The sequence below is a fragment of the Trachypithecus francoisi genome, unplaced genomic scaffold, assembly GCF_009764315.1.
Source record: "Trachypithecus francoisi isolate TF-2019V2 unplaced genomic scaffold, Tfra_2.0 Lachesis_group21, whole genome shotgun sequence".
Lineage (NCBI taxonomy): Eukaryota > Metazoa > Chordata > Mammalia > Primates > Cercopithecidae > Trachypithecus > Trachypithecus francoisi.
Genome location: NW_022681467.1, coordinates 7,747,679 through 7,765,180, shown reverse-complemented (window position 1 = coordinate 7,765,180; position 17,502 = coordinate 7,747,679). Strand labels below are relative to the sequence as shown.

Sequence of the window (17,502 nt, the reverse complement as noted above, 5' to 3'; positions counted from 1 at the left end):
CTAACTCTGGAATTGTCAGTTGGGCAGATGTACAGAGTCAGCTCAGGCACATAGAAGCAGCATTTGACCAGGAGGCTGCAGCAGTCTTGATGGCACGGCTTGGGGTGTTCCGAGCGGAGTCAGAGGAGGGACCTGATGTGCTCCGGTGGCTGGACCGACAACTCATCCGACTGGTAAATTGGGGACAGTGGCATTAGGTTCAGTCTTGGTTTCTGCTTTACTTTCGAGAGAAGAAAATTGTCACTTAATTATTACTTTATGGTGAATCAGCAAGAATTTATCAGTTGCCTACCTTACGCCACACACTGGACATTCTGGTAAAGATGTGTTAAATGTGCATTTTCCCCTCAGAGATTTACATTATAGTTGGGGAAGAAACAACACGCACGGAGCATTTGGGGAGTGATACAAATCTGTGTGGGTTGAGTTGACGCAGATGAGTCATTTTGCGAATGCTCTGGTCTTGTATTTTTCTTCTAAATCTGGAAAGTAGTTTTAGAAATAGGGATCCAGGCCTGGTGAGTTTAGGGAGATGTCTTGTATCAATCTGGGTTTAATAAGTGAGGGAAGTAACACTGTAATTTAAACAGGGAAAGTCTTTTATAAAGAATACAATAAGGGAGTAGAAGAGAGACTGACTAGAAGGAAGTATAGAGAATTGGGCAGCCACTACTTCTGGGGCTGAGATAGAGCACCCAAGGAAGTGCTCCCTCTCCCCAGGGCTGTTCCAGATCTAGTTGGGACGGCATGGCCATGGCTTGGTGAGTCTTTTGCAGAGAGGTTGCCATGGTGCTGTGCCAGGGGAACTTGCTAGAAATTCACTCTCTAGAATTTGAAGAAAATCCACCCTCCAGGGTGCCAGGGAAAGCTGTGTACTGGAAAATGTCTCATTGGAGGCATGCAGGGATGCTGCTTTAGCTGCTGGCTGCCATGTTCTTTAGGAACTTGGCACTGGGGAAGCCACGGTGCAGCAGGACCCGGCATCCAGGAAGCTGCTGAGTGAGCACTCAGGCGCCCGATGCTGACACCTCCAGCGCATTCTACTGACAAAGCTTGATGTTGTGCCAGCTGGCAAACGAGAGGTAGTGAAAGGGCCCGTGTCCATTTCACAGCAGGCAAAGGGGGTGAGTGTGGAGCCAGCACAAGGCAATAAATCAATAATTGGCACACGATAATCTTACCTTCCTGGAGAGTAACAGCATGTGTTTGTGATCAAAGGCACCATGGAAAGACCCAGTAAGGAAACTGTTTCATTTTGTTCCGCCCTCTATTTGCCCTTGCTATCTCATGGATCCATTTTTCAGTCTCATGGAACCATTTTTCAGGAAGTGTCAACATTTCAAACATAATTTGAAAAGTGCTGCTTTAAAATTTCAAAGAGTAGAGGGCCCAGGTGGTTAACAAAGACTCCCTGTGGAAATGAGCCTTGAGTCAGGTTATTAAAGAATAGCTTAACTGGATAGGAGAAGGCAAGGCTTGCTGAGTGGAGGGCTAGCAGGAACGAGCCCGTGGGAGCTAGCTGTGTCTTTTAGCTTAAGCTGAGGACTTTGAGGAAACCAGTGTCACATGAGGCCAGGTTGTGCAGTGGGACACAGAGTCAGGGAAGGTACACCTTGATTGGGGAGCTCCTTAACTTTAGGGAGCAAGGGAGACTTGGGTGTGATTGTTAAGCGGGGGTGTGACGTCAGCATGATGCTTGTGTTTACTTTTAATATCACCATGTGAGGCACATTGCAAGGAGAAAAGGCTGTTGTTGTGAATGGAGGATTTTTCAGGCTCAGTGGTGCTGAGACCAGCGTAGTGGCAGTAGAGATGGAGGAAGCAGGTTTGAAATCAGGATGTAAACTGAAAGAATGGATAAAACTTGATGAAATGATTCTTTGTAAAGTCAAAAACCAAAAAGTCAGCATTGAGTGACATTTCACACGTGGGTAACTGCATGAGTGATGGTGAGGTAGAAGATGGGAAAGGAGTGCAATTTTAGGGTGAGAGAAGGTGAATCTTTTTTTTAATGTAATAGTTTATTTTTGATAATTGAATGTGAACTTGCAAAAGTATGTCTTACGAAAACTCCCATATTTGGGTGGATGTCCTGACTGGGGCTCAGGCTAGAGGTCAGCACTGGACACTGGAGGGTGGGTTTGGATGACACCCATCTGGCTCTAGTGTTTATTTGTACCCAAAGCAGTGAGGATAGGAGGAGGGGGCCAAGAACTAACCCCCAAGGAGTGCACAGTTAGGGGGAGGAGGAAAACAAAACCATTGAAGAAGGCAGAAAAGGGTTGGCTGGAGACATTATGAGAAGTAGGAAAGTGATGTATTAGCAGCTGAAGGAGAAAGTTTCAAGACGTTTGGGCAGTCACCTGGCTCACGCTGCTAGGAAGTTCAAGAAGATGAGAACTGTGGAAGGGCACCAGATTTTGTGGGAAGAAAGTTATTGTTAGAAATGGGGTTTCTTTAAATGGTGAATAGCCCAATTCTTTAGTGACCAGAAATGTGTGAGCAGAAATAAAGGCAGGAAGAGAAAACATTGTGGTTCAGAAATCTGCCATTGGGAGAAATAAATTTGAGTTTTAGTGTGAGAGAACATCAAAGCATAACTATAATTGTTAGTTTTCATGGTGTTAGAGGGTTTTCATGTGGAACAGGTGCCTGGAAGAGATCACCTAGCTTCTCTGGTCAGGGCGGTCCTCAGGCCAGCACTGCCTGGGAGCTGATTAGAGATGCAGAATCTTCAGCTCCTCCCGAGAGCCTGCATTTTAAAAAAAATTTATTATTATTATGATTTTTGAGAAGGAGGCTCACTCTGTTGCCCAGGCTGTAGTGCAGTGGTGCAGTCTCGGCTTACTGCAAGCTCCGCCTTCCAGGTTCACGCCATTCTCCTGCCTTAGCTTCCTGAGTAGCTGGGACTACAGGTGCCCGCCACCATGCCCGGCTAATTTTTTTTGTATTTTCAGTAGAGATGGGGTGTCACCGTGTTAGCCACGATGGTCTTGATCTCCTGATCTCGTGATCCACCTGCCTCAGCCTCCCAAAGTGCTGGGATTACAGGTGTGAGCCACCATGCCCGGCCAGAGCCTGCATTTTAACAAGACCCACCCTGGTCATTTGCCTGCTTGAGAAGTGCTAGTCTAGGACTTACAGTAAGTGGCAGAGTTGAGACTGGATGTAGCTTAGTCCAAGAATATTTCCAGGTAATGCTAACTTAGATTTTTCTCTCTGTCTTTGTGTGTGTTTGTTTTTTGGTATTTTCTTTCCATAGTGTCAAAAGTTTGGACAATATAACAAAGAAGACCCCACTTCTTTTAGGTTATCAGATTCCTTTTCTCTGTATCCTCAGGTAAGTAATATATGTTTCTAAAATAACTACAGAACAGTAAATTTTGATAGAAATTAACTTTATTCTCAGGGTAAAGTGAAGGCTTTTTAATGTCTTGAGACTCAGTCTATAGGTGACAGAGATTGTTCAACCCGAGTCGAATGTGTGTCGAGGCAAGACAGCACCCTAAGCCCTATAGAAGATAAAGATGACATGCAGAGGGGAGGAAACTCATGCATACATTTTCACAAACAGGCAAAATAGGATCATTGATATAAGGCCATAAAAAATATCTCTGATGTGTAGAAGTTCTGGGGAAACAGTCAGCTACCTCAGCAACAAACCAAGAAAATGAGCACACATGGAGATGAATACAACAAAACAAAACCACAGTTAGTGCAACAAATATTTAATAACATGTCTGTGGTTATTATGTGCATCAAAACCAGGAGTGAGCAATAAGCAGCTCCTGAAAGTAAGTGCACTCTGCATGAACAAAGCCTTTGGAAGCCACTGGACAAGAGAGAGGAGCGGGAAAAGTAGATGAATTTCTATCTCCATTATAATTTAGCAAATAGAGTGTAACTCATGGGTGTCTATAAGGATTACAGGAGCTGAGGCCAATCGAGTATTAAATATTTAGCACAATGCCAGTCACCTGTTCAGCACTCAATGTGACCTAGCTCCATAGCAGGTGCCCGGGACTCTGAGGTGCCCATGTGTGAGAGGTTAAAGTTGTGTTGTGTTGTGGGAAGAGCCCTGGACTGGCCAGAGTCAGGGTGAGGTTTCAGTGCTGGCCGCGCTGGGCTGACCTTAGAGGAAGTTCCGGAGCCCTGTAGAGTTTGGTTTCCCACCTCTAGCAGTGGGGAGTTGCTCTGGTGAAGTGGTTTGCAGGGTTTTCTTTTTTAAGTCATGGAATCCTTTATTTGAGAGGAGCTGCCCTGAAAAGCCAGCACATAAGGCAGATCGAGTTGGTGCTTCTCTGGTTGTGCCCATGTACCACCCCCATAGTAGGTCCCACCAGAGCCCTCATCCCTGGGCCCCTGAGGACTTGATGACTCTAAGAGCACAGCTTGAAAACCAGATGAAATGCTTTCTCAGATCCTTCTGTCAAGGCATTCTAGGAGAGAGGCCAAGAGCCCTGTCTCTAGAGCCAGGCGGCCTGGTGTAGAGAGAATCCAGCTGCGACACTCAGTAGTGGGGTGACCTTGGACAAGTTGCTTGCCCCTCTGTGCCTTAGTTTCCTCACCTGTAAACTAGGGATGGTAAGAGAACTTACCTCATGGGCTTATTGGAAGGATTAAGTAGTTCTTGTCAAGTGCTTTGTGCCTTGCATGTAGGATGTATTGAATGTCAGCCTTGATTATTATTTAGGAACCTATGATTCAATATTTGGAGTCTCAGGAAGCTTTATACTTCACAAGGCAGCTCATTTTCATGTTCTGGCAACTCTTTAACGTGAGCTGAAAGTCTGTCCCCACCCCTTCTTCTCATCCTCGAGGGTGAGAACCTATGGCTGCAGTGTCATCCCTTGTCCCTTTCTCCCCTGCACCCACACTTCACCATCCCAGCTTGTGTCCTGAGCTGTCATCTGCTGTTCCTGTGCCTGGAATCCCCTTTCCCCTGGCGCTGTGGCCTCCTCAGCCACGTCTCTCAGGGTGCACCGTCAGTCCCCAGAGCTCTAGGAAGTCTCCTCCTGACCCTCCACCCCCACCTCCCCAGTGCTATCCTATACTCTGGCTCATAACTCGTAGCCCCAAGCGTGCCTTTCTCACTGGGTCTGACTTCTCTGAGAGCAGATATTCTGTCTCCACTGCCTGGCACAGTGACTCTGGAATGTTTCTTTGGTGTTTCTCTTAACTGTGGAAGCTCTGACATACCCAGAAGCCCTTTTTAAAAACAAACAAAAAAATGATTTTTATTTTTTTAATTTTTAATTTTTTTTTTTTTTTGAGATGGAGTTTTGCTCTTTTATTTTTTTTTTTTTTGAGACAGAGTCTCGCTTTATCGCCCAGGCTGGAGTGCAGTGGCCGGATCTCAGCTCACTGCAAGCTCCACCTCCCGGGTTTACGCCATTCGAGATGGAGTTTTGCTCTTGTTGCCCAGGCTGGAGTGCAATGGCACGATCTCGGCTCACCGTAACCTCCGCCTCTTGGGTTCAAGCGATTCTCCTGCCTCAGCCTCCTGAGTAGCTGGGACTACAGGTGCCTGCCACCATGCCCGACTAATTTTGTATTTTTAGTAGAGATGGGGTTTCTCCATGTTGGTCAGGCTGGTCTCGAACTCCCGACCTCAGGTGGTCTGCCTGCCTTGGCCTCCCAAAGTGCTGGGATTATAGGCACGCCCAGCCAGAGGCCCCTTTTAAAAATAAATAAATAAATAAATAAATTTAATTAATTAATTTTTTTTTTTTTTTTTGAGACGGAGTCTTGCTCTGTCCCCCAGGCTGGAGTGCAGTGGCCGGATCTCCGCTCACTGCAAGCTCTGCCCCCCAGGTTCACGCCATTCTCCTGCCTCAGCCTCCAATTAAAAATTAAATTATCTCCTGCCCGGCCAATAATTTAATTTTTAATTGTGGTAAAACACACATAACGGGCCGGCGCGGTGGCTCAAGCCTGTAATCCCAGCACTTTGGGAGGCCGAGACGAGTGGATCACGAGGTCAGGAGATCGAGACCATCCTGGCTAATACGGTGAAACCCTGTCTCTACTTAAAAATACAAAAAACTAGCCGGGCGACGAGGCGGGCGCCTGTAGTCCCAGCTACTCGGGAGGCTGAGGCAGGAGAATGGCGTAAACCTGGGAGGCGGAGCTTGCAGTGAGCTGAGATCCCGCCACTGCACTCCAGCCTGGGTGGCAGAGCAAGACTCCGTCTCAAAAAAAAAAAAAAACACACATAACAGAATTTACCATCTTAACCATTTTTAAGCATACAGTTGAGTAGTGTTAGGTGTATTCACATTAATGAGCAACTGATGTCTAGAGTTTTTCACTTTGCAGAGCTGAAACTCTGTGCTCATGAAGCGACAGCTCCCAGTTTTCCTCTTTCCCCAGCCCCTGCTACCACCTTATGCTTTCTGTTCTGTGAACCCAGAGAGCCCTTTTCTGGGTTCTCCTATTTCAGACCCCTGAGGTAGATCTACTCTGTGGGTGTCTAAGAAAGTTACAACTATATGCATTTCTCTCTCATTCTTTGTGAATGCAGTTCATGTTCCATCTGAGAAGATCTCCATTTCTTCAAGTGTTTAACAATAGTCCTGATGAGTCGTCATATTACAGACATCATTTTGCCCGGCAGGACCTGACCCAGTCCCTCATCATGATCCAGCCCATTCTCTACTCTTACTCCTTTCATGGGCCACCAGAGGTAAGGCTCTACCTGAGTGCTTTCCTGAGGATTGGAATCACCTAACTTATATATTCTTTTTTAAGCAAATTTACTTAGAGAGCAGAACTGTAAAAAAATAAAACTTTGAGTTTTTATAGTAATTTAAGTTATTAAATTTAATTTAATTTAAATTTCTATTAAAAAATACCTTTAGGAAAATGCCAAAGACATATAAAGCTATTATTTGTGGAAGGCAGGAATAAAGGTAAAAAACTCTAAGAAATGACATGGTTGCTTTCTTTTTCCTTGTGCTTGTATACTTACATCCAGCAATTCCATGTTTTGTATCTGTAGGAAAGACTCCTAGATATAGAATAGACTTTGTGCAAAAAAAAAAAAAAAGTAAAGGAACTACTATAATAGAGAATCAAATAACAGTCCGAATGTTTAATATAGGAAAATAAATAAGTAACCTGAGAAATGCAGTTGACCCTCAGTATTCATGGAGGATTGGTTCCAGGACCTCTTTCAGATACCAGAATTCTTAGATACTCGAGTTACTAATATAAAATTGTGTAATATTTGCATGTAACCTGGACACATTCTCCTATATACTTTAAGTCATCTCTAGATTAGTTATAATACCTATTATGTAAGTGCTATGTAAATAATTGTCATACTGTATGGTTTAGGGAATAATGACAAGAAAACAAGTCTGTACATGTGCAGTACAGGTGCATATTTTTTTCAAATATTTTCAATCCAAGGGTGGTTGAATTTTCAGATGTTGAACCGACCGATATGGAGGGCCAACAGTATTCACAAAATGTATGTAACATAATAAAATAGAAAGTTTCTTTATGTAAAAATGTTACATGAAAAAAGTCAAAACAGAAACTTTTCTAAATATTCCCTGCAAAAATAAAGAACTATATGGAAAAAAAACAAAATATCAATATTTGTTATACTTGGGTACACATTTTAAAATTTTCTTTATTGAGTACAACTTACTTTTATTATTGAAATAATTACTGGCTGGGCGCGGTGGCTCAAGCCTGTAATCCCAGCACTTTGGGAGGCCGAGACGGGCAGATCATGAGGTCAGGAGATCGAGACCATCCTGGCTAACACGGTGAAACCCCGTGTCTACTAAAAAAAAATACAAATAAAACTAGCCGGGCGAGGTGGTGGGCGCCTGTAGTCCCAGCTACTCAGGAGGCTGAGGCAGGAGAAGGACGTGAACCCGGGAGGCGGAGCTTGCAGTGAGCCGAGATCCAGCCACTGCACTCCAGCCTGGGCGACAGAACAAGACTCCGTCTCAAAAAAAAAAAAAAAGAAAAAAGAAATAATTACTAAAATAGCAGGCGGATCACCTGACATCAGGAGTTTGAGACCAGCCTGGTCAGCGTGGTGAAACCCTGTCTCTACTAAAAATACAAAAATTAGCTGGGCATGGCACCAGTAATCCCAGCTACTCAGGAGGCTGAGGCTGGAGAATCGCCTGAACCCAGGAGGCAGAGGTTGCAATGAGTTGAGATTGCACCACTGCATTCCAGCCTGGGAACAGAGCAAGACTCCCTCTCAAAAAAAAAAAAATGATAATAATTACTGATATAAAAATTATGTAGTTATTTATATAATATATAAAATATTACTTATAAATAAATAATAAAGATACATATATTTTGAGATGGAGTCTCACTCTGTCACCCAGGCTGGAGTACAGTGGTGCGATCTTTGCTCACGGCAACCTCCACCTCCCAGGTTCAGGTGATCGTCCCACTTCAGCCTCCTGAATAGCTGGGACCACAGGCACGTGCCACCACAGCCCAGCCAATTTCTTGTGTTTTTGGTAGAGACAGGGTTTTGCCATGTTGCCCAGGCTGGTCTTGAACTCCTGGGCTCAAGTGATCTGCCTGCCTTGGCCTCCCAAAGTGCTAGGTTTACAGGCGTGAGCCACCACACCCAGCCATAATATATATTTTGTAGTAAACTTCAAAATTTGGGTTAAATGCTATTTTTCATATAGGCATCTGTATTCTGGCTCATCTACAGAGAGTGTCTCTGATTGCTAAAATACATACAAAACTGAGAATATTCAGAATTATTTTTCGTTCTAAGATCAAAAGATATTACTAAGCCTGGTCAACATAGTGTCAGAGCCTGTCTTTATAAAAAATAAAAAATTAGTTGGGCATGGTGGCATGCCTCAGCTACTCTGGAGGCTGAGGTGGGAGGGTCACGTGAGCCCAGGAGGTTGAAGCTGCAGTGAGCCAGGGTCACATCACTTGACTCCAGCCTGGGCAACAGAGCAACACCCTGACTCTTAATTAAAAAAAAAAAGGTATCATTAATTTCCCTTCTCAATTGATGAGGAATTATTTGGAGCCTCTTTTTCCTACAAAGCTGAGAATGAGTCAGGAGCAGAGAGTGCAAGTATGTCAGGAAGAAAGGGGGGAGCCACTGTGCTGGGCACGATTTGTAAATAGCCTTTGCTGTGGATACCAGGCATGGGGTCAGGGTTGGGTGGAAGTGGTTGCTGTGTGGGGAGGAGGGAAAACCAATGCCATCTTTCTCTCTCTTTTTCTTCAGCCAGTACTCTTGGATAGCAGCAGCATTCTAGCTGACAGAATTTTGCTGATGGATACTTTCTTTCAAATTGTCATTTATCTTGGTGAGGTAAGATGATATTATTAATTAATTAATTTTTGTTTTTAAATTGGGGAAAAGGCATACACATTTATTTAATTGTGCACACAAGGAGAATTATTGTCCTTAACTGTGGTTTTTGTTTTCTGCTTATTTATGTATGTATGTATGTATGTATGTATTTATTTATTTATTTATTTATTTTGAGACGGAGTCTCGCTCTGTCGCCCAGGCTGGAGTGCAATGGCCGAATCTCAGCTCACTGCAAGCTCCGCCTCCCGGGTTTACGCCATTCTCCTGCCTCAGCCTCCCGAGTAGCTGGGACTACAGACGCCCGCCACCTTGCCCAGCTAGTTTTTTGTATTTTTTAGTAGAGACGGGGTTTCACTGTGTTAGCCAGTATGGTCTCGATCTCCTGACCTTGTGATCCGGCCGTCTTGGCCTCCCAAAGTGCTGGGATTACAGGCTTGAGCCACCGCGCCCGGCCCTGTTTTCTGCTTATTTATTAATTTAGGTTTTTAATGACATTTGTAACAACAATTTGGGCTTAGAAAGTGCAGTGGCTTTTATTCTAGTGGATAGAAACTTTTCTTATGTCCCTGGAGTATTTGTATATTTATTAATTTTAATCATATTTGCCATAAATATGGGCCGGGCACAGTGGCTCATGCTTGTGATCCCAGCACTTTGGGAAACTGAGGTGGACAGATCACCATAGGTCAGGAGTTCAAAACCAGCCTGACCACAGGCAAAACCCCATCTCTACTAAAAATACAAAAGTTAGTCGGGCATGGTGGCACACACCTATAGTCCCAGCTACTTGGGGGGCTGAGGTGGGAGAATCACTTAAACCCGGGAGGTGGAGGTTGTAGTGAGCTGAGATCACGCCACTGCATTCCAGCCTGGTCAACAGAGTGAAACTCCGTCTCAAAAAATAATAAATAATATATGCTGTAAAAAAATCTCAGGTGGTTCTTGTTTTATTTTTATTTATTTATTTTTTTTGAGATGGAGTCTTGCTCTGTCGCCCAGGCTGGAGTGCGGTGGCAAGGATATGGATCTCGGCTCACTGCAAGCTCCACCTCCCAGGTTCACACCATTCTCCTGCCTCAGCCTCCTGAGTAGCTGGGAACACAGGTGCCCGCCACCACGCCCAGCTAATTTTTTTGTATTTTTTGTAGAGACAGGGTTTCACCATGTTAGCCAGGATGGTCTCAATCTCTTGACCTTGTGATCCGCCTGCCTCAGCCTCCCAAAGTGCTGGGATCACAGGCGTGAGCCACTGCGCGTGGCTGGTTCTTTTAAATCACTGTAAATCATTACCTTCAAAGTTAGGCAAAACTAGTTTATTCTCCTCAATAAATATTTTATACATACTACTGTTCTTTCAGAGTTAGTGTTTAAAGCTAAAGTTGTGCTTTGATGAAATAACATGGCCCAGGGAACTTCACACTATGTCTGTGGATCCCTAGGATGGCTGTGGATAGCTTTCAGTCCATTTCTTTCTCAGAAAGAAATTCTGAGACTCTGTGGGGCTTCTCAGTGGGGCTTATGCCCTGAGAAAGGGAATAGCTTCTCTGAATTATTTGCATCTTCATGGAAAAATCCTTTAATAGAGATGATGGTGATATTTATATTCAGTGATGCTTTTTCTTCTATTGTATGTTCTCTACCTTCATTATATTGGTTATTGATTTGGTTTCCTAGTGGCCAACCATTAGAAATGATTTCTGAGATTGTGAAAAGATTTAAATTGTGTTTCGGGATTCCTTTAGTAACTTAGAAAGTATTTGTTTTCTAATACTCCTAAGTATTTTATAACTTTAAACTTTTTTCAGCATATTAACACCTAGTATGCTAGCCACTTGCACACAAGTGCTAAGCTGTCAGTAATAGTCCTAGACTGAGAGCCAGATGACCAGCTGCTCTTCCCACTGGGTCCTTTAGTATCAGTACAGTTGGCCCTCCGTATCCACAGGTTCCACCTCTGCAGATTCAGCCAATGGCAGGTTAAAAATAATTTTGAAATAATGATAAAAAATAATACAAATAAAATGTATAGCACAGGCCGGGTGTGGTAGCTCACGCCTGTAATCCCAGCACTTTGGGAGGCCGAGGTAGACGGATCATCTGAGGTCAGGAGTTCAAGACTAGCCTGGCCAACATAGCGAAACCCTGTCTCTACTAAAAATACAAAAATTAGCCAACCGTGGTGGCAGACGCCTGTAATCCCAGCTGCTTGGGAGGCTGAGGCAGGAGAATCGCTTGAACTCGGGAAGTGAAGGTTTCAGTGAGCCGAGATTGCACCACTGCACTCCAGCCTGGACAACAGAGTGAGGCTCTGTCTCAAAAAAAAAAAAAAAGAAAAGAAAAAAGAAACACACAAGAACTATTTATATACTCTTTACATTGTAGTAGGTATTATAAGTAATCTAAAGATGATTTAAAGTATATGGAAAGATGTACGTCGGTTATATGCAAATACTGTGCCATTTTGTATGAGGGACTTGAGGATCTATGGAATTTGGTATTGGGGGGAGTGGTCCTGGAACCAATCTTGTGGATACTGAGGGCCGACTGTACTGACGATAAAGCATTCTTTGCCCTAAGCTCACCCCTTATTGACATTTCTTTTGTAACCCCTGATGCTGTTCATTCACTTGTTTATTGAGCACCTTCTTGTGCAAGTGAGGGGTTCTAAGGATAAAGACAGTGACACTGCTGTCACCTTCCCAAAGCCCCGAGTGTGCTGAATGCAAGTGTTCTTAGGAACTCCTGGCCCCTGGTGAGCTTGTGGGCATTTCCCATAGGCCAACTGTCAATCACAGCATTTAGACCTGGAAAAAGGTAACTGCCACTCTGAGAGGAAGCGAGCAGGCTACAGAAGGAGGCATCTGATGAGAATCCTCTGCCTGAAGCCATGTTAATGGCTCTGTTAAGACACATTGCACACTTGCTGTAGTCTCTTTCTCCATTTTCCCTGTCCATTGTCTTCTTGTTCCCCTAAATAACATGCAAAAGCACTTCACTTTGTTCATAAAGGTATATGAATCAGTTAATGAATGTTTCTTGATTTCCTGTGTATACAAGATATTTTCTAGACCAGTTGCTGATGAGTATAAAAGAAGGAAGGGTGATAAAATGTGTAGCTTAGTCGGGGAGACAGATCGTCTGCTTTCCACAGTTTAGCATATGGCTTCTCTTCACTGCCTGATCAACACTCATACTTTGATTCTTATAGCTCTTATCTCCTTTGCCAAGGGTACCCCAATTCAGGGCCCAGGGGGAGCAGGGGATAGGGATGAGTCAATTGCACCCAAGTCTGTATGACTACTGCTTACTGGAGGAGGAGTGTAATATGTGTGCCATTAGGAAAGGAGATGGGGGAGTGGAGTCTGTGTGGGCAGCCAACAAAGCCCTTTCCTTACCAGATGTGTGGAGATGAGAGGCTAGACTGAGTGATAACAGTGGAAGTGGAAAAGAAGGGAGGCCGCTGCTCCTTGGGATGAGTAATCAACAGGCTTTGTTAAGCAGTTGATATAGAAGAGAGGAGGCATGAGTGGTGCCTGACATTCCTGGGGGAATGTGCAGGCGGGGGTGTCCTGGATGCACCCATTTTGCTTACTCCTGCTTCTCCTGCAGGTAGGTCTGCTTTGCTCTCCCTATGAACTTGTCATTTTTGACATTAGACTTCTTCACTGGAAACAAGCTCTGGGTGGCCATGGTAGAATGTCAATGTCAGTGAAGGCTGTTGTTACAGTTTCCACAATAGTTTTGGTTGGTTTGGTTCTGTGTAGACCATAGCCCAATGGCGTAAAGCTGGCTACCAGGACATGCCCGAGTACGAAAACTTCAAGCACCTTCTGCAGGCACCACTGGATGATGCTCAAGAAATTCTGCAAGCGCGCTTCCCGATGCCACGTTACATTAACACGGAGCATGGAGGCAGTCAGGTGAGCGAGCTGAGTTCTAGCTCCAGTGGTTTGTTCGTTTTATGATAGATTGTTATTGCTATACATCCAAACAGGATGGTTAATATTTTATGCGATGACATAAGTTGACACACAGATAATCTTCCAAATATGACTTCTTTTTAAATAAGTGGTCAAAATACACTTATGTAAAGGGATTGCCAAGATAAAATACACATTTTATGTTTTAGGATCCTTAAATGGAGAGCCAGTGGGCTTAAGCTAAAGAAATAGATTACTGTGCAGTAAAACAATTCTAATTTAACCAAAGAAATATTGTAAAAAATTATCTTTTTTCTGTTACATTAATATTAATGTCACTTTTTAACCTTTAAACCTTTTTGTTGTTGTTAAAGGCTCGATTCCTTTTGTCCAAAGTGAACCCATCTCAGACACACAATAACCTCTATGCCTGGGGCCAGGTAAGAAATGTTCAGGTATTTGGGGAGGATGCCAAGCTAGTTTTTTTGAAAACTTGTGTTAAAATTCTACAAATTGGATCTCTTTTGGCCTAGAGACAGAATAACTGCATAACGTGGGTATTTTGCTGGGGAGTAGCAGGCAGCGAATCAACTTGAATAACATGGCTGGGCTGGAGCTTGAGGGGGCTCCCTGGGCGGGTCCCCTTCCACAATATACAGCATAACATACCAGGTTCAGGCCAAGGGACAGAGCACTGTACTGTGGCCTCCATGGGGGTCTCCTTCGTCACACAGCAGCATGGCCCCTAGTCCTCTCTCTGCCAAGAACACAGGGCAACTTGTCACCATCGATTTTGCCGCCTCCTCACTTTCCAGCCTAATTCCTTCCCTTTTCTCCTACTCCCCCCGCCCCCCACCAATTACTACTTTATCTAACTGTTCCCAGCATTTATGTCTCTCTCAGATGAGTCTTTCCTTTCATTCTGTTTTCTTACAACATTTTTAAAATTAAACTTTTTTGTGATCATTGTAAATTTACATATAGTTACAAGAAATAATACAGAGAGATCACCTGTATCTTTTACCCATTTTCCTTTAGTGTTAACATCTTGCAAAAACTGTAATACAGTATCACAACCAGGATACTGAGATTGATAAGGTCAAGATGTGAGGCATTTCCATCACCACATTTATTATGCACTTTATTTCTATGAATGTTACATTGTAACATATAATGAAATAATTATACAACTCACCATAATGTAGAATCAGTGGGAGCCCTGAGCTTGTTTTCCTGCAGCTAGATGGTCCCAGCTGGGGGTGACGAGAGACAATGACAGATCATCAGGCATTAGATTCTCATAAGGAGCACGCAACCTAGATCCCTCACATGCGTTGTTCACAATAGGGTTTGCACTCATATTAGAATCTAGTACTGCTACTGATCTGATGGGAGGTGGAACTTAGGTGGTAATGCGAGTGATGGGGAGCAGCTGTACATGCAAATGAAGCTTCACTCACCTGCTGCTTACCTGGTGTGTGGTCTGGTTCCTAACAGGCCATGGACCAGTACTGTCCGTGGCCTGCAGTTGGGGACCCCGATTTAAAGTATATGGGAGGGTATGCATAGGCTATATGCAAATGCTACACCATTTTATATTAGGGACTTGAGCATTTGTGGATTTGGGGATCCACAGGAGGTCACAGAACCATACCCCCACAGACTGAGGGATGGCTGTATATAGAAATAATTGACTTTGGTATGTTTAGCTTGTATTCCGTGACCTTCCTGAGTCACTTAGAACTCTTAGGAGTTCTTTTTGTAAATTTCTCGGAAATTTCTTTTTTTTTTTGAGATGGAGTCTGGCTCTGTTGCCCAGGCTGGAGTGCAGTGGCCGGATCTCAGCTCACTGCAAGCTCTGCCTCCCGGGTTTACGCCATTCTCCTGCCTCAGTCTCCCGAGTAGCTGGGACTACAGGCACCCGCCACCTCGCCCGGCTAGTTTTTTGTATTTTTTAGTAGAGACGGGGTTTCACCGTGTTAGCCAGGATGGTCTCGATCTCCTGACCTCGTGATCTGCCTGTCTCGGCCTCCCAAAGTGCTGGGATTACAGGCTTGAGCCACCGCACCCAGCCGGAAATTTGTACTTAGACAATCATGTCATCTGCAAGCCAGGGACAGTTTTATTTCTCCTTTTCAATCTGAATTACTTTTACTTTATTTTCTTGGCCTACTGCACTGATGGTTACTTCTAGTACTATATTGCATAAGAATGGCGAGACTGGACACCCTTGCCTAGTTCCCTGCTTTGGGGAAAAGCATTCAGTCTTCCACCATTAAGTACAATAGGAGCTGTGGGCTTTTTGTAGCTCTTTTATCAAGTTGAGGAAGATCCCCACTACTGCTATCTTTCTGAGAGTTTTAAAATCATGAATAAGTTTTTAATGTTGTCATGTTTTTTATGTACCCATTGGTATAATCATGTGATTTTTTTTGTTTGTTTGTTTTGTTTTTGTTTTTTTTTGAGAAGGCGTCTCGCTCCATTGCCCAGGCTGGAGTGAAGTGGCGGGATCTCGGCTCACTGCAACCTCTGCCTCCCGGGTTCAAGCAATTCTCCTGCCTTAGCCTCCCAAGTAGCTGGGACTACAGGCACCTGCCACCACACCCGGCTAATTCTTTTGTATTTTTAGTAGAGATGGGGTTTCACCATGTTAGCCAGGATGGTCTCGATCTCCTGATGTTGTGATTCACCCGCCTCAGCCTCCCAAAGTGCTGGGATTACAGGCGTGAGCCACTGCACCCGGCCAATCATGTGATTTTTTTTTGTAAGCCTTTTAATATGGTGAATTGCGTTGATTCTTTGAATATTAAACTAGACTTCCATTCCTGGAATAAACCTCACTCCTAGTGTATAATTATTTGTATATATGGCTGAATTCTATTGGTTAATATTTTTTCGAGAATTTTTGCATCTATATTTATGAGGAATATTGGTCTGTAGTTTTCATTTTTTTCTCCTGTTTTTGTTTGGTTTGGTATCAGGATAATACTAGCTTTATAAAATGAATTGGGAAGTATTTCCTTCTCCCCAATTTCTGGGGAATATTGTGTCGAATTGGGGATTCTTTGAACATTTGGTTGATTTCTCTATGAAGCCATCTGGGCCTAGAGATTTCTTTTTTGAGAGTTTTTAGATTACTAATTCAACTTGCTTAATAGTTATAGGGCTCTTCAAATTATTGATTTCATATTGGATGAGTTATGGCAGTTGTGTTTTTTGAGGAATTGTTCCATTTTGTTTACACTATCAAACTTACACGTATAAAGTTGCTTGTAGGATTTCCTGATTATCCTTTAGATGTCCGTAGAGTCTGCGGTGATACCCGTTTTATACCTGATATTGATAAATTTATGTCATCTCTGTTTTTTCTTTTCTTTGTCAGTCTTGCTAGAGTTTGGTAATTTTATTGATCTTCTCAAGGAATCAGCTCTTCATTTCATTGACTTTATTATTTTTTTATTTTCAGTTTCATTGGTTGCTGCTCTAGTCATTATTATTTCCTCTCTCCTGTTTGCAATAGGTTTTTAAAAACTCTTCCGGCTGGGTGTGGTGGCTCACACCTGTAATCCCAGCACTTTGGGAGGCGAAGGTAGGCAGATCATGAGGTCAGGAGTTCGAGACCAGCCTAGCCAACACAGTGAAACCCTGTCTCTACTGAAAATACAAAAATTAGCTGGCATGCTGGCACGTGCCTGTAGTCCCAGCTACTAGGGTGGCTGAGGCAGGAGAATTGCCTGAACCCAGGAGGCAGAGGTTGCAGTAAGCCGAGATCGTGCCACTGCACTCCAGCCTGGGCGACAGAGCAAGACTCTATCTTGAAAAACAAAATAAAAGAAGTGAATTTATTCCGGCCGGGCGCGGTGGCTCAAGCCTGTAATTCCAGCACTTTGGGAGGCCGAGACGGGCGGATCACGAGGTCAGGAGATCCAGACCATCCTGGCTAACATGGTGAAACCCCGTCTCTACTAAAAAATACAAAAAAAAAAACTAGCCGGGCGAGGTGGCCGGCGCCTGTAGTCCCAGCTACTCGGGAGGCTGAGGCAGGAGAATGGCGTAAACCCGGGAGGCGGAGCTTGCAGTGAGCTGAGATCCGGCCACTGCGCTCCAGCCTGGGCGACAGAGCGAGACTCCGTCTCAACCAAAAAAAAAAAAAAAAAAGAAGTGAATTTATTATAGACAGTGTATGGTTGGGTCATGGTTTTTAATGCAGTCTGCTGAGCTCTCTTACTTGGTATATTTAGACCATTTATATAT

At 43.8% G+C, this 17,502-nt stretch overlaps 1 protein-coding gene across 3 annotated transcripts in view; it reads left to right on the top strand.

The window, feature by feature from the left end:
• SEC23B (SEC23 homolog B, COPII coat complex component) overlaps window positions 1–17,502 on the top strand; it is a 53,239-nt gene that overhangs the window by 30,744 nt on the left and 4,993 nt on the right. For all 3 annotated transcript variants that reach the window (XM_033185502.1, XM_033185501.1, XM_033185503.1), the window contains 6 exons: window positions 20–173; window positions 3,263–3,340; window positions 6,524–6,685; window positions 9,239–9,325; window positions 13,093–13,248; window positions 13,623–13,688. In XM_033185502.1, coding sequence (XP_033041393.1) covers window positions 20–173; window positions 3,263–3,340; window positions 6,524–6,685; window positions 9,239–9,325; window positions 13,093–13,248; window positions 13,623–13,688 — 703 coding nt within the window. The remainder of the gene's footprint in view (window positions 1–19; window positions 174–3,262; window positions 3,341–6,523; window positions 6,686–9,238; window positions 9,326–13,092; window positions 13,249–13,622; window positions 13,689–17,502) is intronic.